Here is a 24,621-nt window from a genome sequence, read left to right as displayed (position 1 = left end):
TTATTAGCTGAATAAACTTCAGAAAGACACTTAACCTCTCTGAGCTTTGGTTCTTTATATGTAAAAGAGGGAAAATATTACTTGCTTCATAGGTATATTGTGAAGATTAAATGAGAAAATTTTTTCAGAACACAACATTGTCTGACACATTAAGTACTGTATAAGTGATAGGTAGACCATTTGGTATATTTTAATTCATTCTATATTGGTTAATATTAAAATATTGATCTGTGATTTTCCTTTATATACTACTTCAGCTGAATCCTTATGTTTCAATTTTATTGTTCTCATTGTCATTAATTTCTAAGTACTTTGTAAATCAGCAACTGTGATTTTCTCCTTGAACGAGAATTATATAAGAGATTTTCCTCTTAGCTTCCAAGTACAGTAGATGGATTTTTTCATCCTTTTACTTAAAATTAAAAAAAAAAAAACTTATGTTTTCATTGCTCTGGTATCAGAGAGTATAACTTAAAATTGAGATTCTTCTGTGATTTATTTTAAAAATAAATTTTTATAAACATGCACATTAAAAAAGTACCTTCTCTACCTGCAAGTTAGAAAGTTTAATATTTAAATCTCCTACTTTAGATCCTCTTAAAAATTACTGTCTGTAGCTTGCCTTTGATATGTCAAATACTGGGAATGCTATATAATCAAACATTCTAAAGGTGCGGAGGGAGAAAGAGAATGAGAAAGGAAACAACAGAGGCCACTGCGACTGCACTTTGCATATATATCAAATATTTGTAAGTCTTGCTTACTCATAATTTGAGTTTATTATCTAGAATGTCACCACCAGAGGCACACTCATCTTTACTGTCCACTACAAGAAGGCCTTCCATCCTAGCTCCTAGTCTGCCTCCACACTTGAACACATCTAGAATTTTTGAAGTCTTCTCCCCTGCCCCAATCACTAGCACAGTGCTATATACATAATACATAGTTAACTTTCATAAATCCTCAATGACCCTACTTATGAAGATATGACTTGAAGAATTCTGAAACTCAGTAAACTTACCTATAAAATGTTGATGGTAATTTTAGGTACTAAAATTAAAGTCCTTGTTATTTATAATGTAGTATCTCTCGTAAGATATTTGGGGTTACCATTAACCAGTGATATGGTAACCTGGTGGAGGCCAACAAGACCAAAGCTGTTCTTCTCTGGGGAACTGGAGTTCTGTCTTTAATGGAGAGATGATTCCTGCTGTCAAATGGGATGGACAGGAAACCAGAATTGTCAGAAGAGCCCTTATATAGGCCAGTGATTCTCAATGAAAGGGGGGAGGGGACATAATTTTACCCCCCCAGGGGCATTTGGCAATGTTTAGAGATGGTTTGGGTTGTTACAACTAGGGGTGGAGTACTGCTGGCAGGTAGTGGGTAGAAGCCAAGTATGCTACTAAACATCTTACAATGCACAGCACAGCTGCCCACAACAAAGAATTACGTGTCTGGCTTACAGAAAAAGACAAATACTATATGATATCACTTATATGTGGAATCTAAAAATTAATACAAATGAATGTATATCCAAAACAGAAAGAGACTCACAGATATAGAAAACAAACCTGTGGATACCAAAAGGGAGAGGGAGAAATTAGAGGTATGGATTAACAAACTACTATGTATAAAATAGATAAGCAAGAGGGATATACTGTATAGCACAGGAAATTATAGCTATTACCTTGCAATAACCTATAATGGAGTTCAATCTGCAAAAATACTGAATCACTATGCTATACACCTGAAACTAACATAATAATGTAAATCAACTATACTTCAATTTAAAAAAAAAAAGAATTATCTGGCTCAAAATGTTAGTAGTGCCAAGGTTGAGAAACCCTTATATAGGCAAGCAAATGAACTCTCCTGTCCTCTGTGCTCAGGCCAGAACTTAAAGAGTGAAGCTGTCTAGGAGCTATTTCTTGGTAAGACCAGTTAAAAAATGGCCTTTGCCACAGGGAGGTGGTATCTCTGTAGTAAACAAAAGTTGAACGTGAGTAGTTATATTTTGTACATAAGATTACCCTTATGTTTTTAATATCCATTCAGTTTCTTCTATTAGGAAAATACTTTTAAATACCCATCTTACCCTAAACTATGTATAATATTCCAGTTGTACTGCTAAAGGATCCAAATTCAGTCTCTCCTCAGCTTTGAAGTAAAGTATTAAGGAAAGAAGGGTTAACATGCTTATACTTTGAGGCCAAGCGGTAGTGGTAGCAAGTAGGGAGAAACTCCAAGAACAAAGTGAATTCTCAGAAAACAGGGCTGCATAATCCATCCACTCTTCCCAACAGCAGACTCTCCTTCAAGCATCAAACCTGGTGGTTCTGGGGTTATTCAATTAAGAAGAGTGAAATACACTTTAGTCACATATGTAGCCTCTCAAACTGCAGACTGAAAATATAAAACTCTTCATAACAATGTCAAGTGTCTACAATGATTTTTCCAACTAAGTGGTGCTGAACTGTGTATAACTGGCAAAGGGTTCAAATTGACAAGGCTTACACAAGAAATTTCTCACTCATTTATTCATCATTTGCTGAGTAACAATGAGCTCTCAGTCAGTAGTCAAGAGTTGACAATCTAGTTGGAAGGCACAGCACATAACCATGAAACTTAAACAGCAAAGACAGTCTTCCAAAGCCCAATGAGCAATACCCCAAAAAGCGTATTAGATTTAGAATAAATCAAGAACATTCTGAGCTGAAGTAAGCAGGAAAAGCTTCACAGAGATGAGACTTTTGAGCTAGGATGTGAAATATGAAAAAGATCGGATAAATAGACAAGAAAAAGAATTTCTAATGCAGTTTAGCACGAGCTAAACCAAAAAAGCCAGAATACAACAAAGAGAGAGCAAGGGTCTTGGGATGCAGAGACATTGATGCTTTTATTCACCATCCTTAGAAATTACCTGATTATCCAGCTTGGAATGCTTCAACTGCTTTTTGTTATTCTATCTTCAGATGCTATCCTTTAAATGGGATAGGTAGAATAGGTCAGAATATATTCCAAGGGCCTCTAATAGTTTCTGGGATGATTACTCTTCATGGAAATAATGTCACAAGTAAACAATGAGGATTTTCCAGGCCATGTTCGGGTTTTGTAACAGGAAACTGAATAAATATAATTGGCAAACACATTCAACCAGGTGTGTAAACTTTTTCCCCCTGGCTAACGTAAGTCGGTATATCAGTAACTGTATAAAGTTTTTCTATTGCAACGGAAATTATTGTATATTAAAGGCTTTTGCAAATTCCTGGCAACTTGGCAGGCTCAGGTTCTACCACAAATTCTCTCTGACCACATTTTCATTTTATCTATTGAAATAAGCACTTTAGGGGCTTCCCTGGGGGCACAGTGGTTAAGAATCCGCCTGCCAATGCAGGGGACACGGGTTCGAGCCCTGGTCCGGGAAGATCCCACATGCCGTGGAGCAACTAAGCCCGTGCGCCACAGCTACTGAGCCTGCGCTCTAGAGCCCGGGAGCCACAACTACTAAGCCCACGTGCCACAACTACTGAAGCCCACGTGCCACAACTACTGAAGCCCGCGTGCCTAGAGCCCGTGCTCTGCAACAGGAGAAGCCATTGCAATGAGAAGCCCGCGCACCGCAACAAAGACCCAACAACGAAGACTCAATGCAGCCAAAAATAAATAAATAAATTTAAGAAATAAGCAGTCTATCTCCTTCCCTAGGACTTTCAGTGCTCTACTGTTGCCCTCATTCTAGTTAAGGCATGCCTGTCCTCCTCTCCACAGTCCCTGAATTTCCAAACGGCATAACTATGTGCTCAAACAGAAAAAACAAAACACCCCCAAACCCCAGTCGTGGCATTGCAAAACAAAACTTCTCACAAAAAGCGATATGGTTGCACATTTTGGACCTTTTCTATGACTTAATGTATGGTAGGTTTCCTCAGAAGAGTCTCAGTGATCCAGAGACTCTTCTTTAATGCTGGGTGGTCGCGCCTATTACCATTTTCCTCGTATATATGGATCTAGAGAACTTCTGTGTGCGCTCAGAAATATTAAATGTCTCCGCTACCGTCACCCAGGCACGAAGGCACAACTAGGGCACAGTGGATTTTTTTTTTTTTTTTTTTTTTTTGCGGTACGCGGGCCTCTCACTGTTGTGGCCTCTCCCGTTGCGGCGCACAGGCTCCGGACGCGCAGGCCCAGCGGCCATGGCTCACGGGCCCAGCCGCTCTGCGGCATGTGGGATCTTCCCGGACCGGGGCATGAACCCGCGTGCCCTGCATTGGCAGGCGGACTCTCAACCACTGCGCCACCAGGAAAGCCCAAGGCACAGTGGATTTTACTCTCACCAGAGAGGCCGTCTAGTACCAGCTCCCGGGTTCAATGCCGCCAAAGGGTCCACCTGCTCTACCTCTTGGGCCGGTGCCCCGCGCCTAACGAAAGCCTCCGCGCGGAAGCGGCGGGCGGCCTCCAACTCCCGCCCGCTCACTGACAGCCATGCTCCTGCCAAGACTCAAGCTCCGCGTGGCCCGACGCTCGCTTCTAACGGCTTCCCGCGCCCGGCGGGCCTCCGGCGGAGCCTCGCACCCCCCAGCCCTCCACCTCCCCAGCCCCTGTCACTGTCCCAACGCCCGCGGTCCCGAGAGCCCGGAGGAGGCAGGGAGAGCAGCCGGCCCCCAGCTGCAAGCCAAGGGAACCCGCCTCCACCTCCACGTCCGGGGAAGCCCCACCGATACGTCGGTGAGAGCGCCGAACGCGACGCCCGAAGCTTCCGGAGACCTTACACGTCCTCAGCAGGCACACACCCCCGCCGAAACGGCTCGTCGGCCCTCTCGCGAGAGAGTGCCTAGTGGCACCTCCTTCCCTTCAGCAGTCTTTCTCTCCCCGCCCCCAGAGTGCTCGCGCGGCTTCCTCCGGGGGGCGGGATCCTTGGACGTGGCGGGGCCCGGCCAGCCAGGGTGCCGGGCCTGGGGCGCTCTGCTCGGCCTCTCGGCAGCTGACCTTCCGCGCCACCTTCAAGCCCCCGACAGGCCCCGTCCCTTCCCAGATAGACGGCGCAGGCCTGAGTGACGCTGGGGTGGAGCCGCGGGCCGGGCAGGAGGGTCGGCGAGGCTGGTCTGGGGGGACGCCACACCTGCGCGGGGCGGGGGTGGGGCGGGAAGGTGCGCAGGCGCGCTGGCGGCCCGGAGGGCGGTGGCTCCTGGAACGTTGAGCGACGGAGACCGCGGACTGGGCGAGCTCGCCGAAGGTGGCGTAATCTCCCAGCCTCTCTGCGTCTCCTTTCCTCCGCCTCGGTTTGGGGCGGGGCAGGAGAATGGCTTCGGAGATGGAGTCGTCGCTCGAGGCGAGCTTCTCATCCAGCGGTGCGATGTCAGGGGCCTCAGGGTTTCTGCCTCCGGCTCGCTCCCGCATCTTCAAGATCATCGTGATTGGCGACTCCAATGTGGGCAAGACGTGCCTGACCTACCGCTTCTGCGCCGGCCGCTTCCCCGACCGCACCGAGGCTACTATCGGGGTGGATTTCCGAGAACGAGCGGTGGAGATTGATGGGGAGCGTATCAAGGTGAGCGGATGACAGACTGTCAAGGAGGAAGGTTGTCCCGGGGATGACAAGGGTCCCAACCGCTGCGTGGGTTAATTGCTGGCCCGGTGCGGGGCGTGCGCTCCATCTTTTCAGACGCTGGTGTGGAGATGGGAGTTGGGGATTGGAAGGATTTGTATATAGCAAACTTCTAAGGCAGTGCTTCTCCAGCTTTGATGTGCATGAGATTTGCCTGGGGATTTTTTTTTTTTAAGTAAATACAAATTCTAATTCGGTCATGTCTCAGGTGTTGCAGATGCAGCTAGTCTGTGGACGACACATTGAGTAGCCAGAGTGTAGGGCGTATCCACTGACTCATGGGCTGTGTCTCACATGCTGGGAGTTAGTGAAGTAAAACCGAAGGAAAAACAGTGAAATTTCTCAAGCATGGGAAGTTCATTTAGGAAATACTATTTGTTAAACATTCATTTTAGCACTGCCCTAGGTACTGTGGAAGTAATGCCCCTTTGCCTTTGAGGAAGTACTTAGATCTTCTTTTGCATACAGTTTTGTTACAGTAGTTTTGATATGACACTGAGTTGTTGAGAAGAACCTGTTTTCCTGCAGAGACATTCTGTAATTTGTACTTGGTTCCTCCTTGGGTTGCCAGAGCACATTCTCAGTGCCACCCGCTTTCAAGTCTTCTTTAAGTCTTGTTGGTGGTTCCTGAGACTGGAGACACAGTAACAATGGAGAAGGTAGTAAGCCCAAGGCCAAGCCTGGGGTTCTGAGGGGTTGCAATGGGGACGTTGGAGAATAAGGATCAGTGACAGGGCTGAGGCCTCCTGATGATGTAATCCTTAGACACACTTCTTGAGTCTGAGCCACCACTAACCCCTCAGCTACCTGCTGATACCATCCCTTAAAACACGTGGACCCGAGGAACTGCTCTGCCTTCCTTATACTGCATTTATTTTTTCACTTTAAATTAGGATGTTCGTCTTTACCTCAGTCTCCCATGGGGAAAAAATAGGCTCACTTCATTCCCATCCTCACATCCTTGAGGCACAAACAATTTATTTTTTAGTTGCCTAACCACTGCCTCACCTTCCCACCCCCAAAGGGGTTTTACTGCTAATGATAGTAAAGGAGAAATAGGGTTGAAAAGACATCAGTCTTCTGTAGGCCCTTTCGCCTTTTAATCTTTTTTTTTTTTTTTTTTTTTTTTTTTGTGGTACACGGGCCTCTCACTGTTGTGGCCTCTCCCGTTGCGGAGCACAGGCTCCGGACACACAGGCTCAGCGGCCATGGCTCCTGGGCCCAGCCGCTCCGCGGCATGGGGGATCTTCCCGGACCGGGGCACGAACCCGTGTCCCCTGCATCGGCAGGCGGACCCTCAACCACTGCACCACCAGGGAAGCCCCTGCCTTTTAATCTCCACTTTAATTTTTCATTGTCCCATTCAAGCTGTGAGTGGTGGTCCTTTGGGTGCACCGTATTAGTGAGTTAAGAAAGATTTGTATACATTGCAAAGAAAAAGTAGAATAAGAGGCTCTTTAACATCAGAATTAAGTTGGGCCCAGGAACCTTTGGGGGAGGAAAGTAGTGGGACTTCTTTCTGAGGTTTGAGAGGGAGTTTGTTTGGGAGAAGGAGGAGTTCTGAGAAAAAGTGCATGGGCTTTGGCGCCCAACTGACCTGGCTCAAATCTGAACCTATGAAAGGGCTGTGTGTCCTTAGTAGATGATCAGCTTTGCCCCAAACTGTCCCAGTTTTAAAACTGAAGTCCCACATTCCCAGGACCTCCCTCAGTCTCAGGCAAACCGGGGTGGTTGGTTACTCCAGTCGCTAGGCAGTTTCCTTAATCTTTCGGAGACTATTTTCTCATCTGAAAAGTCGGGATAACAGTACCACATCAGGCTAATATGAGGGGTAGATGAGAAGGTATATAAGGCACCTGGCTCCATAGTTGGTAATCTTAAGAAGATTCTTCTTCCCTGGTGGTTTAACATCACTTTTTCTCTTTGGCACCATCAGTTCTGCAGCTGCACAACCAGAGAGTGAAACAGAGATAGAGCAGGGCATAGGCACACAGCTGAAGGGAAGAGAAATTCCCCTCACATGGAAGCAGGATAATAACAAAAAAGAGGGGACGGAGGCAGGGGAGGAGTTGGGGTTCAGTGGCCCTTTACCTGCCTCCGGGTTGCCATTTATACTTTAAGATCACAGGTGAATCAGGTGCAAATTTAAGAGATACAGCATATTAAAAGTATATAAAATATGTCCAGTGCGTAACGTCGAAGGCTTAGCTACTGGGATTAGCTAAGTGAGATACTGTGTTAAATGTTTTGTGGCCTGGAAATTTTTCAGAGAGCATGTCTTACAGCAGTGCTATTTCAGAATCACTTAAAATGTTTTACGAAATGTAATTAAGTCTATATGTGTTAGTCTGTCCTAAGTGCTATATATGTATAATTGAAAGAGTAAGATCTTATTTGCAGAATTTGGGAAGTTAAATAAAATTATAAAATTAATTCCTTCAATAAAAATACATTTGATTTTCAAATTGAGGCTCTAATCCTTATGCTCCTTCCTTGTGTGTGTATCCTCATAGCCGTACCCCTTTCGTATCAGCGTGTGACGATGGCAGACACCAACAGAATCATTAAAGCCTAGTGTTGGATTTAATCTCTTTCTCAACTAGGGATCATCATTCCTATTTGAACTTTGAGATAGCTTACTTGTTATTTGTAGTGATATGCAATTTTCCCACGTTAATATTAACTAAAGGAAAGCAACCAGGACTTCTTGCCCCATTGGTCAAACATTTAGTGAGTAATTGTTGGAAAGAAGACATTTTGTTAGGCACAAAGAATTATGATTCAGTGCAGGAATCAGCAAACCATGCTTGAGGGCTAAATACGGTCTGCTGCCTGTTTTTTTAATTTGTTTTTCTGTTAGTTTTTTTGAAGTTGAAATATGGTTGACGTGCAATATTATGTTAGTTTCAGGTGTACTGCACAGTGATTTGATATTTGCATACTTTATGAAATGATCACCACAGTAAGTCCAGTAACCATCTGTGCACCGCTGCCTGTTTTTATATGGCCTGCAAGCTAAGAATGATTTTTACATTAAAAAAAAATTGATTTATTTGGCTGCGCCAGGTCTTAGTTGCAGCACGCGGGATCTCCTAGTTGCGGCATGCGGGAGGAGCTTTTAGTTACAGCCTGAGAACTCTTAGTTGCGGCATGCGGGATCTTGTTCCCTGACCAGGCCCCCTGCATTGGGAGCACGGAGTCTTAGCCACTGGACCGCCAAGGAAGTCCCGATTTTTACATTTTTAAATGGTTGGGGGGGAAAAAAAATCAAAGGAATAAGATTTCATGACAAGTGAAAATTTTATGAAATTTAAATTTCAGTGCCCCTAAATAAAGTTGTATTGAAACACAGCTAGGCTCATCTGTCTACATATTGTGCTTGCTTTTGCACAACAGTGGCAGAGTTGAGCAGTGGTTGTGGTAGAGACTGTTAGGCCTGCAAAGCCTAAGATACACAGAAAAAGTTTACTGACCCTGATATACTCTGTAGATGATTTGCTGTCCTAGATAGGGGTAAGATTTATATACCTAAAGAGATGACTAGCAGGGCTTCCCTGGTGGCGCAGTGGTTGAGAGTCCGCCTGCCGATGCAGGGGACTCGGGTTCGTGCCCTGGTCCGGGAGGATCCCACGTGCCGCGGAGCGGCTGGGCCTGTGAGCCATGGCCGCTGAGCCTGCGCATCCGGAGCCTGTGCTCCGCAACGGGAGAGGCCACAACAGCGAGAGGCCCGCGTACCGCAAAAAAAAAAAAAAAAAAGATGACTAGCAAAATCAGGCAGTAGGTGAGTGCTAAGTTATTGGTTTGGATGTTGGTGGAAGAATCGTTCTCACTTGGAGGGAGATTTTGATGGGGAACGTCAGCAGGATGCTCCATCAGGGTTAAAGGTTCCCGTGGGAAAGTGGCAAGTGAGAAGACTGCGAAGGTTTTGGTAGCAACGTTTCTGAAGAGTTTGGAAAACAGCTAGGGTGTAGCTTGATTTTGTGTGTGTGGCAAAAACGTCCAAGTGTTCTAGGAAGATAAATGTGGCAGCGCTTGAGGATGAATCCTGAGAGAGACTCGATCTGCCCCATGACCTGTTTTTCTATCTACATCCTCTCCTTTGGAAGTCTCTTGACTCCGCCTGTCACTTCTATGAGGATAACTTCCAAACCTTTGTTTGGCCCACACCTCTCCCCTCATCTCTCATTCTGCGTTTCCTGTTGTTTTGTAGACGTGGCTATTTGGATAATCCCTCCCCCCCCCCAAAGTTCCAACGTGAGTTCCTCGTCCCTGTCAAATCTGCCTCTCCTGTTTCTCCTCGACGTGACCTAGGTGGTCCTGGTGTTACCCTCATCCCGGAGGCCTCGCCTCTCTCCTTTGCTCCCTAAATCCACTTAGTTTTCTACCTGGATGATTTCTCTCATTCACCCTTCGGAATCCTAGTTCATCTTTTCTACGCTCTGCTCTGTTGCAGCGGCTCAACTTCACCCAACCCCAGTCCTCAATTAATCGGTTTGGAACATTGTTGCCAGATGCCAGCTGAGTGTAGCACTTTGGGGAGAGTAATCTCCCCTGCCTCAGATGCTCTGAGTAGTTCTCCATTATTTCGTAAAGTTCCAACTTTTAAAATGAACGTAAGGCCTTCCTTCTCTTGCCCCAGACTTCTTTTCTAACTTGACATTTTTTCCCCATTAATTTCCTTCAAGTACCCTATAGTCCAGCCAATTGTTTCCTGATCCCTATGTTTTCCTCTTACATTTCCCACTATTTGCCTGGAATATCCCCCCTTCCCATATTTCACCACATGTAATTCTTCCTTATTCAACTCAGTGTGTCTGTATTAGGAATCTCCCTGCCTCTCATTCTCAATTCTATTTCTTCCTTCTATCAGCTTCCTTTAGCACCTTACCTGCGCCTTTAAACTCTCTCTCTTTCCTCATTGTTCTATATATGCATCCACCTCTTCTTTTTTTTTTTTTGCGGTACGCGGGCCTCTCACTGTTGTGGCCTCTCCTGTTGCGGAGCACAGGCTCCAGACGCGCGCAGGCTCAGCGGCCATGGCTCACGGGCCCAGCCACTCCACGGCATGTGGGATCTTCCAGGACCGGGGCACGAACCCGTGTCTCCTGCATCAGCAGACAGACTCTTAACCACTGAGCCACCAGAGAAGCCCTCCACCTCTTCTATTAGGTCTACTCCGTCTTGCTCAGGACAGGGCGCGTGCCTGATAACCCCGTAGACGTCTTCCAGTGTGTGGCTCAGTTTCTAAACTATGCAGGACTTGGATAAGTGCTGCCTACTTGGTGGCAGCAGATCAATAGGTAGGCTGCTCTGGAAATCCGACTCGGCGTGTATAAGGGAAGCTAATGAAAGAAAGAGGCGGTAAGACAGGCATTTTGATGATAAAGCCAAAGGCTTCAGTAACTGGCTTTTGGTGATGAAAGGACTCACATGGCTGAGGGTGTGGGTCTGGTTGACTGGAGGTAGGTATGCCTTCAGTAGAGATGAGAAGTACAATGTGGAAGATGGAATTTTGAGAGGCTCCATAAAAAGTTTTCTCCTAGTCATTTCTTTGTTGAGATGGTGGTGTACTCAAATGGAAATGTCACATTCGCAGCTAGAAGTGTGGAATTGGAGGAGATAATCATGAATATGAAGTTGAAGCTGGAGAGCATAGATAGATGAGAACGAAATGCCCGATTTGGTTAACATGCACAGGGAGTGGAGTAGAGCTTTGTGTCATGGCGCGATGAAGATGATATGCAGTGAATGCTGAAGCCAAATGTACATCAGATTATTTCCGCTTCTCCCTTGTTCTGTCGTGATCTTTATTAAAAGTAATCTAATGTTTATAAGTCAAAGCATATTGTATAAGACATCATCTCATACCTTACCTTACTAGAATTAAATTGATAATTCATCTTCAAACGTGGTGGTGGGGCTTCCCTGGGCGCAGTGGTTGAGAGTCCGTCCGCCTGCCGATGCAGGGGACGCGGGTTCGTGCCCCGGTCCGGGAAGATCCCACATGCCGCGGAGCGGCTGGGCCCGTGAGCCATGACCACTGAGCCTGCGCGTCCGGAGCCTGTGCTCCGCAACGGGAGAAGCCACAACAGTGAGAGGCCCTCGTAAAAAACAAAAACAAAAACTAAAAACATGGTGATGGTGGTTAGGGAGATACCAAATTGATCCTCTTGATTTGATTTGCATTGGAATTCGGAGAATGAGAGTATTAACTGTTGGGGTACCCTAAAAAGAATCTTAATTTGTGACTCCTTAGCTCAGAAAACTTTAGAATGTTTAGGTCTAGTCTGACAGAGATTCTGTATTGCAGTGGTTTGGTGAGGCCTGTATGGTACAAGCAATATTCATTTTAATATTGTAGTAGACCCAAGCCGTTCTACTATCTGAAGTATCCCTGGAACCAGGCCGGAGTCCCATTCTTCTTCCAGCCTGATTTCAGAAGCCTGTGATTCTTGTACCTCGTCTTTGAAGGTGGCAACGTTGGTGTGTGTACTCAGGTGGTGAGATGTGATAGAATTATTTACTTTCCAGGAATCTTTAATCAATAATCAAGATCTTTTGCTTTAGAGTCTGTGTCAGAACTCTGTACTCAAAGTAACAAAGCAAAATGAAAATTTATTGTTTCACATAACTGGAAACCCGGAAGTAAAGTTCTCTTTCTGCCAGTTCCAACACCAGTCCTGAAATGGAGACTCCGTGGTTCTGATTGGGGATTGTGACACATGCCCATCCCTAAACTGTGGTGGTGATGTGGAGATGGCAGTGCTGGAATTTACAACCCAGGGCTCCCAGCTCTTGCTTCCTTTCTCTCCCTGCTTACTCTCTTCCTGTCCCTTTCATTAGGCTATAATTCAGTTCTTCCCTTAAAGTATTCCTTTCAAATAGTCACACAAAATTTGTTACTTCTCCTTGTTAGGGAAGCTAAAAACCCCTAAAATTTAAAATAAATTTAAAAATTTGCCATTTGGATCTATACATCAGATATACATATTTCTACTCTGTATACCCAAAGCAAAAAGAGCTCTCTTGAAATGTTACTTACACTCCTTATGATGTTGATTTACATCATCAAGTTGTTAATAGAAGCTTTTATGTAATTACCAGATGATCTTTTATATAGGCTGCTCAGAAGCAAAAATAATAAAAACGTGTTCTTTGAAAGAACAGGGGAAGAGGAAATTTGATAGCTGATCAAACAAAGAAAGGTCATCTGGGCTAATACCTTTATCCTTTTCAGTCAAGCAAAAAAAGCATTAAATCAGTTTAGCCAGGTCATTGCTCATTTTGGTCATAAAACTACTAAAAAGAGCTTTCATGAACAGTAAGAATCTGCTCTTTGGGACTTCCCTGGTGGCGCAGTGGTTAAGAATCTGCCTGCCAATGCAGGGGACACAGGTTCGAGCCCTGGTCCAGGAAGATCCCACATGCCGCGGAGCAACTAAGGCTGCGAGCCACAACTACTGAGACTGCATGCCACAACTACTGAAGCCCGCATGCCTAGAGCCCGTGCTCCATAACGAGAGAAGTCACCGCAGTGAGAAGCCTGCACACGGCAACAAAGAGTATAGCCCCCGCTCACCGCAACTAGAGAAAGCTTGCGTGCAGCAACGAAGACCCAATGCAGCCAAAAATAAATAAATTTATTAAAAAAAAAAAAGAAAGAAAGAAAATAAGAGGACAACCTACAGAATGGGAGCAAATATTTACAAATCATGTACCTGACAAGGGTCTAGTGTCCAGAATCTATATGTGTACATGCACACGCACACACACTTTATCAATAATAAAAAGAAATAATTGAAACTGGGCAAAGCATTGAATAGACATTTAAAAAAAAAAGACTCTGCCCTTAGTATTTAGCAATTAGGTTGTCATTTTTGTTGGAGCTTGATATTGGAATTTAAAGTAGAGATTCATGAAATATTATTAACATATATTTTATGTTATCTTTATAATGTTTAAAATGGGAGTAATATCTTGTAGAACCACCTATGAGCCATTTTCTTTCTTAAGATATTAAGTATTAAACTGGGAAAAATTGCTTTGAAAATACTTCCTAACTTAATATTTCCCAGGACAAAAGCATGTCACTTCCTTAGGTTCCAGAGTGTCGTTTTCTCTTTTTTTTTAAGCATTGTGAACCACTCCACTCATAGCTGAAGCTCAAGATTTTTCTAGGTTATCGTGAGGTTTGTTCCCCACTGGGTATCTATATGTGTCTCTCTCTTTCAGTCAAAGCTTTCTCTAGCCTTCTGTGGCTGACAGTTTTTGTTAGCTGTCCTGTCCTTTCTTTGCCGGGTCTCTCACTGCTCCTTCCGCAGCCCGCTTGCCCTCACCTCAGTGTCCTGTGCAGACCTGAAAGGCAGCAGACAGCATAACAGTCTGTGTCCTATGCCTTCACTGGTTCTAGCAATTCGGTGAGTGAAATTTTGAAGCTTCCTTTTAGATACACTCAGCCCTCCAGGGGCAAATATATCCATGGGGAAATATTTGAGGAAAAAAAATTCCGGAAAGTTCCAGAAAGCAAACCTTGAATTTGCCCACTGCTGGCAAGTATTTACATAGCATTTACTTTGCATTCGGTATTATAAGTAATTTAGAGATGACTTAGAGTATACGGATGTGTGTAGGTTAAATGCCAGCACTACGCCATTTTATATAAAGGACTTGAGCATCCGTGGATTTTGGTATTTGGGGGGTGCTGGAACCAATCCCCCATGGATACTGAGAGACAGCTGTACTTCTTTGTAAGTGCCTCACTTAACATAGTATTTACTTTTACGGCTCTTCAATAAAGTGTGCAGAGTTATTATTTACGACTTCTTGTTTCCTGGGAGTCTTGATATGGTTAGAATGTTTTGAGCAGGACTGATGGGAAGAGGGTTACGTTGAGTCAATCCTAGCCTAAAACAAGCAAGTGGTTTTCTTAGGGATAAACATCCTAACCATCACCACTCGCATTTTTTGAAGACTTCTACGGTTCTTTGAGGCAGGTCTAAATTCAGCATAATTTTTTTTTAAACTTTAGTTTGTTAAAACAAATAGAACAAATGTATGTTTGTTGTGGAAAACAGAGAAAAGTAGAAATAAAGCAGGAAATTGTCTTCAAGACAGCCATTGTTAATGTTTTGGTATATTTCCTTTTTGTGTGTCTTTTATTATTCTTTTAACTTAAAAATATACTCTGCTTGAAACATTATAAATCATTCTTCATCGATGAAATGATTTTTTAAAATTAATTTTTATTGGCGTATGGTTGATTTACAATGTTGTGTTAGTTTCTGCTGTACAGCAAAGTGAATCTATTATACGTGTATCCACTCTTTTTTAGATTCTATTCCCATATAGGTCATTCCAGAGCATTGAGTAGAGTTCCCTGTGCTATACAGTAGGTTCTTATTAGTTATCTTTTTATATATAGTAGTGTGTCTGTTTCAGTCCAAATCTCCCAATTTATCCCTCCCCCCCGCCCCCCGCTTTCCTCCTTAGTAACCAAAGTTTGTTTTCTATAATACATCTGTCATCTGTGACTCTCTTTCTGTTGTGTATATAGGTTCATTTGTATCCATCGATGAAACGATTTTTGAATACCTGAGCTGCAAGAATGTTACTAAAAGGGAAAAGATCTGTTCCAATTTCTCTGGACAGCTTTTATGTAGGTCATCCAAATTATTCCCCAAATCTCTTTCTGAATGTTAAAGAGACGGTTTGAAGTGGGTTTTGTTTTCTCATTCTAAAAAACTGAGATATTTAAGATTTGAAAATATACAATTCAGTGGTTTTTAGTATGTTCACAAGCCTGTGTAACCTCATCACTGTCTAACTCCAGAACGTTTCATCACCCCAGAAAGAAACCCTATACCCATGATCAGTCACTCCCCATTCCTCCCATTCCCTCAGATCCTGGCAACCACTCATCTACTTACTGTCTCGAGGGACTTGCCGTATAGTGGGCATTTCATATACATGGAATCTTACAGTGTGTGGCCTTTTGTGTCTTGGCTTCTTTCGCTCAGCATAATGTTTTCAAGATTCATCCATGTTGTAGCATGTGTCAGTACTCCATTCCCTACTATGGCTGAATAATGTTGCATTATATGGACATACATTTTATTGATCCATTCATAAGTTGGTGGACATTTAGGTTGGTTCCACCTTTTAGCTATTATGAATAATGCTGCTATGAACATTTGTGTACAAGTTTTTGTGTGAACATATCTTTTCGGCTCTCTTGGATATACACCTAGGAGTGGAATTGCTGGGTCCTATGGCAACTGTCTCTCTCTCTCTCTCTCTTTTTTTCCCCTAATTTGTTGAAGTGAAACTCAAATAACATCAAAGTAACTATTTTAAAGTGAGCCATTCAGTGCATTCATAATGTTGTACAACCACCACCTTTATCTAGTTTCAAAATATTGCCATCACTCCAAGTAAGATCCCTCACCCATTAAAGTTTCTCCCCATTCCCCAGCCTCTGGCAACTACCAGTCTATATTCTGTCTTTATGGGTTTGTCTATTTTGGATGTTTCATATAAGTGGAAGCGTAGAAATGTGACCTTTTGTGTCTGGTTTCTTCTCCTTAGCATATTTTGGAGGCTCATCCATGTTGTAGCATGTGTCAGTACTTCATTCCTTTTTTTTTTTTAAGGTCTTTATTGAATTTGTTACAATATTGCTTCTGTTCTATGTTTTTTGGTTTTTTGGCCACGAGGCATGTGGGATCTTAGCTCCCCAACCAGGGATCAAACCCGCACCCCTTGCATTGGAAGGCGAAGTCTCAACCACTGGACCGCCAGGGAAGTCCCTTCATTCCTTTTTATGGCTAAATAAAATTCTGTTTAACTTTCTGAGGAACTGCCAAACTTTTCTAAAGTGGCTGCACTTACATCCCCACCAGCAACGTATGAGAGTTCCACTTTTCCACATTTCTGCAAACACTTGTTATCGGTTTGCATTTGTGTGATGGCTAATGATGTTGAGCAGCTTTTCATGTACTTATTGAACATTTGTATATTTTCTTTGGAGAAACATCTATTCACATCCTTTGCCGATTTTTTTAATTGGGCTATGTGTCTTTTTATTATTGAGTTGTAAGAGGTCTTAAATATTTTGAATACTAGACCCCTAACACATGTATTATTTACAGATATTTTCTCCCATTCTTTGAGCTGTCTTTTCACTTTCATGATAATGCCCTTTGAAGCACATTTTTAATTTTGATGAAGTCCAGTTTATCTATTTTTTTCTTTTGTTGGTTCTGCTTTAGGTGTCATAGCTAAGAAACCATTGCCTAATCTAAGGTCACAAATATTTACCCCTATGTTTTCTTCTAAGATTTTTATGGTTTTAACTTAAATTTAGATCTTTCATCCATTTTGAATAAATTTTTGTATATGGTGTGAGGTAGGGGGTCCAACTTCATTTTTTGCATGTTGTCCCAGCACCATTCATTGAAATGTCTGTGCTTTCCCTCACTGAATTGTCCTGGCACTCTTGTAGAAAATCCATTGACCATAGGTAATATGGATTTATTTCTGGACTCTAAGTTCTGTTCCACTGATCTGTATTTCTAATCGTATGCTGATAGTACACAGTGTAGCTTTATAATAAATTCCGACACCTATAGCTTGAAACAGTTTTAGTTGTATGCTGAGTGTTTTTATTCTTAACATGTTAATTGGGATTAAAGAAAAAGTATTTTTCTTAAAAAGGAAAGTTGTATTTTTAAAAAACTATAATTTACTTTATTAGTTCTTTGCATAGTTAGTGTAGCTAGTCTATGAATGCTATTTTATAGGGTCTGAAACTAAATTTTACTTTTACTGTTGAGGAGGCAAAGGCCTAGTGGTATAAGTAACCTACGGGTGGATACACAGTAGGTATTTAATAAATTTTGGTTGATTTAAATAGTCTTAGATGTTAGTAGTTCTTAATTTGCTGACAGCCGTTTGCTTCTACCTCTGATTTATATGATACTGAGTCTTTATGGCCCATCTGTCAACTGTGTTGCTTACATCACAAAGTGGGTGTTTTTTAACAAAGTACTTTGTGAAGTGGTCTCTAGGAGTGCATCAAGGCAGAACCTGTACTTTCCTGAGTAAATGCGACTGTAAGCGTAAAGGTTTTAAACAGTGTACATAGCAAATAATTTTAGGATAGCACTGAGCTACATGTAAGAGAAATTCAACTATGGTGATTTAACCGTGTAAGGTTTTATTTTTGTCATGTAATAAGGAGACCAGGGGCAGCAGTCTGTATGATGGTACGCTGTCAGCAGTATTCTATTTAGGCTAGACTTCTGCTCTGTCATTCTTGTGTGTGGCTTTCTTCTTCATGCTTATAAAATGGCTGCTGAGCCTCCCAGCGTGATATTCCATTCCAGGCAGAACGGGTGTGGTGAGAAAAGTGCAAAAGGCACGTGCCAAATGCTCTGTCTTTTTTTTTAAAAAATCACAAATCAGTTTATTTTTCTAGAAACCCCCACTGAAAAAACTATTTACAAATTATTAGCCAGAACTGTGTCACTTGTCCCCCTAGTTCCAAGAGAGCCTGAGAAATCAAGTTTCTACGGGCGTATCTTGTTTTACTACTCTTGCAGATGGTGCATTTTTTACAAATTGAAGTTTTGTGGCAACCCTGACTTGTCAGATGATGGTGAGCATTCTTTAGCAATAAATCATTTTATTTTTATTTTTTTATTTTTAACATCTTTATTGGGGTATAATTGCTTTACAATGGTGTGTTAGTTTCTGCTTTATAACAAAGTGAATCAGTTATACATATACTCTTCCCTCTTGCGTCTCCCAGTCATTTTTAAATTAAGGTATGTACTCTGTTTTTTTAGGTAAATACCATCGCACACTTAATTAACTACCATATAGTGTAAACATAACTTTTATATGCGCTGGGAAACCAGAAAATTCGTGTCACTCGATTTATTGTGATATTTGCTTTATTGCAGTGGTCTGGAGCCAAACCTGCAATATCTCCAGGATATGCCTGTATAGTATTTTATATTTCCACCTGGAACAAGGTTAGATTTATGTTAATTTGGAAGAAAGGGAGAATATTTCAAAGATGGAGAAATTTGGACTAAAAAGAGCTACCACCAAAAAAAGATGAAAAAAATCAGAACTGCTAAAAACTAAGGTAGCATGAAAGAGAGTGGTGATCAATATTTCCATCTCTAATCACATTTTTAAATATATTTATTCATTCATTACATCTTAATTGAGCACTTACCATATACCGCCGTGTTCTCAGCGCTTCCTGTCTTACATCCTACTTACTCTGGGTGTCATCTACAGTCTCCCCTCAATTTCCCTCTCCTTCGGTATCGCTCTAGAGAAATCACCAGTTTAGGCTATCTAAGCAAATCTGCCTCTAGTCTTTTCCATTGTGACCAGTACCCTCATCATTTAACTTTTTTTTTTTTTTTTTATCATTTAACTTTTTTTAGGAACCAAACAAAGGCAGGATAAATTCAGTGTTTTAAGAGAATCATAACACATGACTTGTATTTAGCTTTATTTATTTATCTATTAATAAATTTACTTATTTATTTATTTTTGGCTGCGTTGGGTCTTTATTACTGCGCGCGGGCTTTCTCTAGTTGCGGCGAGCGCGGGCTACTCTTCGTTGCGGTGCGTGGGCTTCTCATTGCGGTGGCTTCTCTCATTGCAGAGCACGGGCTCTAGGCACGTGGGCTTCAGTAGTTGTGGCTCCCAGGCTCTAGCGTTCAGCCTCAATAGTTGTGGCACACGGGCTTAGTTGCTCCACGGCATGTGGGATCTTCCCGGACCAGGGCTGGAACCCGTGTTCCCCGCATTGGTAGGTGGATTCTTAACCACTGCGCCACCCGGGAAGTCCTGTATTTAGTTTCAGATATCATTTTCCCCAACTCCCCCATATTTCCATTAGGAGGTATTGGAATATTTTTATTGGTAGAGATGTTTAGGATAGATAAGTGATTTCCTATTCATTTAAAATTTTCAAAGGGGCCTGGATTTTATAGGATGTATATATATATATATTGATTTGGGGGCTAGATCTCATGACTTTTCACATCTATCCTAAGTCTACTATTTTAAATTAGATGAGTGAAATGTAGGGAAGGGCATATTGTAACCAACTTTGCAGGAATTAGACACTTCACATATTTGTTAAAACCTGGTATCTGTTTCTCTTAGCGTTTTAAAATCAATTTTTTTTTTTTCTTTTTTTGCGGTACGCGGGCCTCTCACTGTTGTGGCCTCTCCCGTTGCGGAGCACAGGCTCCGGACGCGCAGGCTCAGCGGCCATGGCTCACGGGCCCAGCCCCTCCGCGGCATGTGGGATCTTCCCAGACCGGGGCACGAACCCACGTCCCCTGCATCGGCAGGCGGACTCTCAACCACTGCGCCAACAGGGAAGCCCTAAAATCAATTTTTGAGGTATAATTTTTCTAAACAAACTTGATTTACTGAAATTAAAGTGCTAGATTGAAGTCTTTGTTCTGACACTTGCATTAATGATGAGGTAACTAGACTAGTATCATGACATTTGGATCCCTTAAATAACACTGAAAAGGCATCATGGAAGGGAGCAAAGTAGTATAAGTGAAGAAGTAGGAAAGACCATGCAAAGGTGGTTAAATTTTTCTGTATGTATAATTGGAATGAAACTTTCAGTTTTCCTCTTTTTTTCCCCCACTTCCAGATCCAGTTATGGGACACAGCAGGACAAGAACGATTCAGAAAGAGCATGGTCCAGCACTACTACAGAAACGTACATGCTGTTGTCTTCGTGTATGATATGACCAACATGGCGAGTTTTCATAGCCTGCCATCTTGGATAGAAGAATGCAAACAGCATTTGCTAGCCAGCGACATACCACGGATTCTTGTTGGAAATAAATGTGACTTGAGGAGTGCCATTCAGGTACCCACAGACTTGGCACAAAAATTTGCTGACACGTACAGTATGCCTTTGTTTGAAACCTCTGCTAAAAACCCCAATGATAATGACCATGTGGAAGCTATATTTATGACCTTGGCTCATAAGCTGAAGAGCCATAAACCGTTAATGCTTAGTCAACCCCCTGATAACGGAATTACCCTGAAGCCTGAACCAAAGCCTGCAGTGACGTGCTGGTGCTAAATCACAGTCTTTATTGTACAATCTAATTTTGACTAAAGAAATACTTTTGAAGTATGACAGTGGTAAGTCATAGAATTTAATCTCAGATGTAATGGAGCATCCTGACACTTTACTGTTTATCATCGTCATGCTTATTTTTGTATTTTGTATCTACTTCATCAAGTTTGTCACTGCGACAACACAAGGAAAAAGTTAGTTTTCAGAGGTTGAAGTGAAGCAGAGTTAGGATGAATGAGGACATCTTTCCATTGAGAGCCCCATGAGGAGGCTTCAAATGAGAGTATGATGGGATTTTAAGAGTCAATGATTGTTTAATCCTGTGTTCCTGCAATTGAAAAAATATATTAAGGGTTTAGTATACTTACTCGTATGTGCTTTGAATGGGACGTGTTCTCAATAGGATAAAAACTGGTATTTGCCTCTCCCTAGAGTTCTTTCTTTGTCTTATTAATGTACTTAAATGCATTATTATTGGTACATTTTAGAGCCAAGACTTTAGTTCCAGGGGAAGGAGAGAGCCTAGAATGTTTTCTGGTTCTCAGTCCATAAAGAATGACCTTTCCAACAGTTCTAGATGCTTAATATTTCAAATCACTATCAATCAGGTCTACAAAAAAAAAAATCATTGTTATTTTTAGAAGAGTAATTTGAATTGTTTTCTTACTAAATTCTACACAATATGCAAAAGTAAATCAGATAGTAAGGTGCTTTATACTTTATTTTGATACCTTTAAACATTGAAAAACTAATTGAAAGATTTGAGGAGATGTAATTCGGGGAAAAATAGCTAAACATGGTTCCTGGCTACCACAAAAGACCTATTCCTGGCTTTTGGTCAAGCTGTGTGTCAAACATAGTATCTCTTGCTCTCCCCCGGCCCCCAATCAATTTAATGCCTAAAGGCTGAATAAACAAATCATCTTCCATTTGGATTGTAACTCTGAGGGCATACCTGTAATTGCTATGAGTCTACATTTTATTTCTGTAATAGTACATTACAGTACTTCTGTTGTTGAAATCTTTAAACTTTTATGGTCACAACAAACTACTCCTCCTCAGTATAAAAAATAAATTAGATATTGAAAAATATCTAGTCTACCCCTTGGTGGTAGAAAGAATATTTCAAAAAGTTTTTTTTACCCTAATTACTTTTATTTTGAATTTAAGACTTTGCACATAGGAAATAGTAAGCTTGCCTGTGAAGCTATTACGTGAATGGAATGTAAGCCATGAACTTTATCTGAAGTGTGCACATTGACTAATTCTGAAAGATTGCTGAACTTAATAATTTTAGAGGAAATTAAGCCAAAAGATGATTATACTTAAAATATTTTCAGAATGTGGGAAACCAATTAAATATGTGATGTAATCTAGTTTAGGATTTTTTGTGTAACCATGATGGTGGTCCTGACTGGATAATTTATTTATGAAAACAAGATAATTCTATTAAATGAACTAATGGAAAGTAATAATTACAGGAAATAATTATTCTGTTTTAAACGTTAGAGCTTAAGGAAAAACAAATTGGCTTTGTTTGCTTTTAAGAAGATTAATCCATTTTTCTTATCATGGTAGAATTAAAAATGGTTTGACTTTGTCTAAATTAGTGTTGATTTGCAACTATTTTTATAGTAAAACAATGACAGCTGTTATAATTGTCATGGGCGTAACAGTTTTTTAAAGAAGGGAATCTGTTTATTGCTTATCAAAACATTTTCTAAAGTGGGGGAAGAAAGTTTACAGACTTTCCAAGCACTTTTTTTTTTCAGTGCTGTTATTACTCATGTTTCTAAAAAGGTAATTTAACTTTATTTCTTTTTGTAAGAAGTTAGTAGTAAGTACCCTTTAAAGTTCTGTAAAAGGACTTATTTTTTCACTTTAATATTTATTTTAAAATACTTGTATCCCATTTGTAGTGATTTATTGTTTTAATTTTTTCTACATATGTTTTTACTTTTAAAAAGAACATACTTATCAGTTGAATGGGGTAAAGCTTTTAGATATTTTCCAGAATATTTATAAAACACAGACTATTGAGAAATCACTTACAAAATGGTGGCTATCAAACAACTAATTATTAATTTTTAAAGCACAAATCACACATTTTATAACTCCTGTATGAATTTATTTTAACTGTGACCTTTAGTTGAAAACCTCAGATATGTTTTGGAAAAGTCATAATTTGAGAACACCAAAGGAAACGAATCCAGATTCCAGTGAAGTTAGCTATTCATGACAATGCTTTATCGACAGTGTATTGCTAGTACATTTCCTCATGAAATCTAAACTAGAGTTAAATAATTTTGTTATGGAATAGCATCACTGTAACTTTGCCCTCATGAAGTTCAATAAACCAGCTTTGGCATAAAGAAATTGTGGTTTATTTTCGTTTGGTTACTAGGTTGAGCATAAAATAAAACAAACAAACAAATCTCTGGTTTTCCTCTGGCTTCCAGGTAGTATGTAATACATTAGAATCAAACGGACAAAAAACTAACCCATTTGGAAATACATTCAAGGTTAAAGAACTTTTCAGGAAAAAACCCTAAGTATTAAAATTAGCTGATAGGGTAGCTTTTTTATTTGTGAGGCTGAGTAATCCAGCTTGTTTAAGAACAAACACTTCAGTGCAAATGGCACATATCACGAGAGTGGTTGGCATCTGTATATTTAAAGGTAGAAGAATTCAGCAGGATGAATAACTGTAAAAAGTGAGAAAGAGGAGAAGGGAGTAGGTGACAGGTGTAAGATTACAATTTCTGCATTCAGATTTCTGATTTAGTTAGGCTCTTTCGGAGAATGTTTTGTTTTTAGAGACTTTTTTTTGGCTGCATTGGGTCTCCGTTGCCGTGCGCGGGCTTTCTCTAGTTGCGGTGAGTGGGGGCTACTCTTCGTTGCGATACCAGGCTTCTCATTGGGGTGACTTCTCTCGTTGCGGAGCAAGGGCTCTAGGCTCGTAGGCTTCAGTAGTTGCAGCACGCGGGCTCAGTAGTTGTGGCTTGCGGCTCTAGAGCGCAGGCTCAGTAGTTGTGGCACACGGGCTTAGTTGCTCCGTGGCATGTGGGATCTTACCGGACCAGGGCTTGAACCCATGTTCCCTGCATTGGATTAGGGTTAGGGACTCTGAAGTTCGTGCTGCTTTCCCTGGTCAGTTTATTTCATATATGTTACTCTTCTGTTCAAACACAAAATTACATTATTCATGAAAGACTGCTTTTTAAATAATCAGACAATAGGTTGGTCAAATCTTTTGGGGGGCAGACTTGCTAGAGCCTGTGTGGCAAATACTAATTCACTTCATTTGTTGGAATAACCTGGTTTATCAAACATTTGTGTTAGGCAGTGAGCTACGTAGATGAATAAGACTGTCCTTGAAGAACTTACAACGTGATATATAAACAAATAGGAATTCTACAGTGTACTGTGGTAAATGTAACTAAAGAGGCAAACACAAAGGACGATGAGCACAGAGACTGGCGTGATCGTGTGGCTTCGATGCAGAGGAGGGAGTGTGCAGTGAGATGAAGGGGTGGTCAGAACACTGGGTGATGAAGCCAGCAAGGCAGGTTGTGACTGAACCACCAAGTCGCCATATGCAGTGGAATTAGGACTGACTTAGGTGCAGGTGTCAGGAACTCAGGTCACATCCGTCTACAAGGGGGGATTTATTGTCAGGAGTCTGACTTGTCTGACGTTAGACTCCAGGACAAGGATGCAACTAGACCCAAAGAAGAGCTGGGATTGAGGACTCGGTCTCCTACCTCTGGGCTCAGCTTTGCTGCCCACCTTCATTCTCTCTCTCTCTTATAATTGGATTTCTCCACTCTTCTGGTTCACTTGGCAGAAAACATGGCCAGTAACCGCTTCTGAGCTT

The 24,621-nt window shown here is 41.6% G+C and overlaps 1 protein-coding gene across 2 annotated transcripts; it reads left to right on the top strand.

Annotated features, from left to right (window-relative positions):
- The first annotated feature begins 5,172 nt into the window (after positions 1-5,172).
- On the top strand, positions 5,173-23,120 carry RAB33B (RAB33B, member RAS oncogene family). Of its 2 annotated transcripts, XM_089911500.1 has the most exons (3): positions 5,173-5,551; positions 18,571-18,642; positions 20,307-23,120. In XM_089911500.1, the coding sequence occupies exons 1-3, from the start codon at positions 5,303-5,305 to the stop codon at positions 20,745-20,747; spliced, it is 762 nt and encodes a 253-aa protein (XP_089767626.1). In that variant the 5' UTR covers positions 5,173-5,302; the 3' UTR covers positions 20,748-23,120. The 2 variants fall into 2 exon arrangements, with proteins under 2 accessions (XP_089767626.1, XP_022410559.1); XM_022554851.3 differs by lacking the exon at positions 18,571-18,642 and having other exon boundaries at positions 5,185-5,551.
- The last annotated feature ends 1,501 nt before the right edge of the window (positions 23,121-24,621 follow it).

Source organism: Delphinapterus leucas, chromosome 5 (assembly GCF_059928025.1).
Source record: "Delphinapterus leucas isolate spDelLeu-1000000601 "Yukka" chromosome 5, BTC_Dleu_Yukka2, whole genome shotgun sequence".
Lineage (NCBI taxonomy): Eukaryota > Metazoa > Chordata > Mammalia > Artiodactyla > Monodontidae > Delphinapterus > Delphinapterus leucas.
Note: the sequence above shows the minus strand (reverse complement) of the source record. Positions and strands in the feature narration are given on the sequence as shown.

Excerpts from the sequence above, each read along its gene's own strand:
- RAB33B (XM_089911500.1), top strand. The coding sequence starts at position 5,303 with ATGGCTTCGGAGATGGAGTCGTCGCTCGAGGCGAGCTTCTCATCCAGC. Across the intron at positions 5,552-18,570 it reads TTGATGGGGAGCGTATCAAG|TGGTCTGGAGCCAAACCTGC; the intron begins GTGAGCGGATGA and ends GCTTTATTGCAG. Across the intron at positions 18,643-20,306 it reads ATATTTCCACCTGGAACAAG|ATCCAGTTATGGGACACAGC; the intron begins GTTAGATTTATG and ends CCCCACTTCCAG.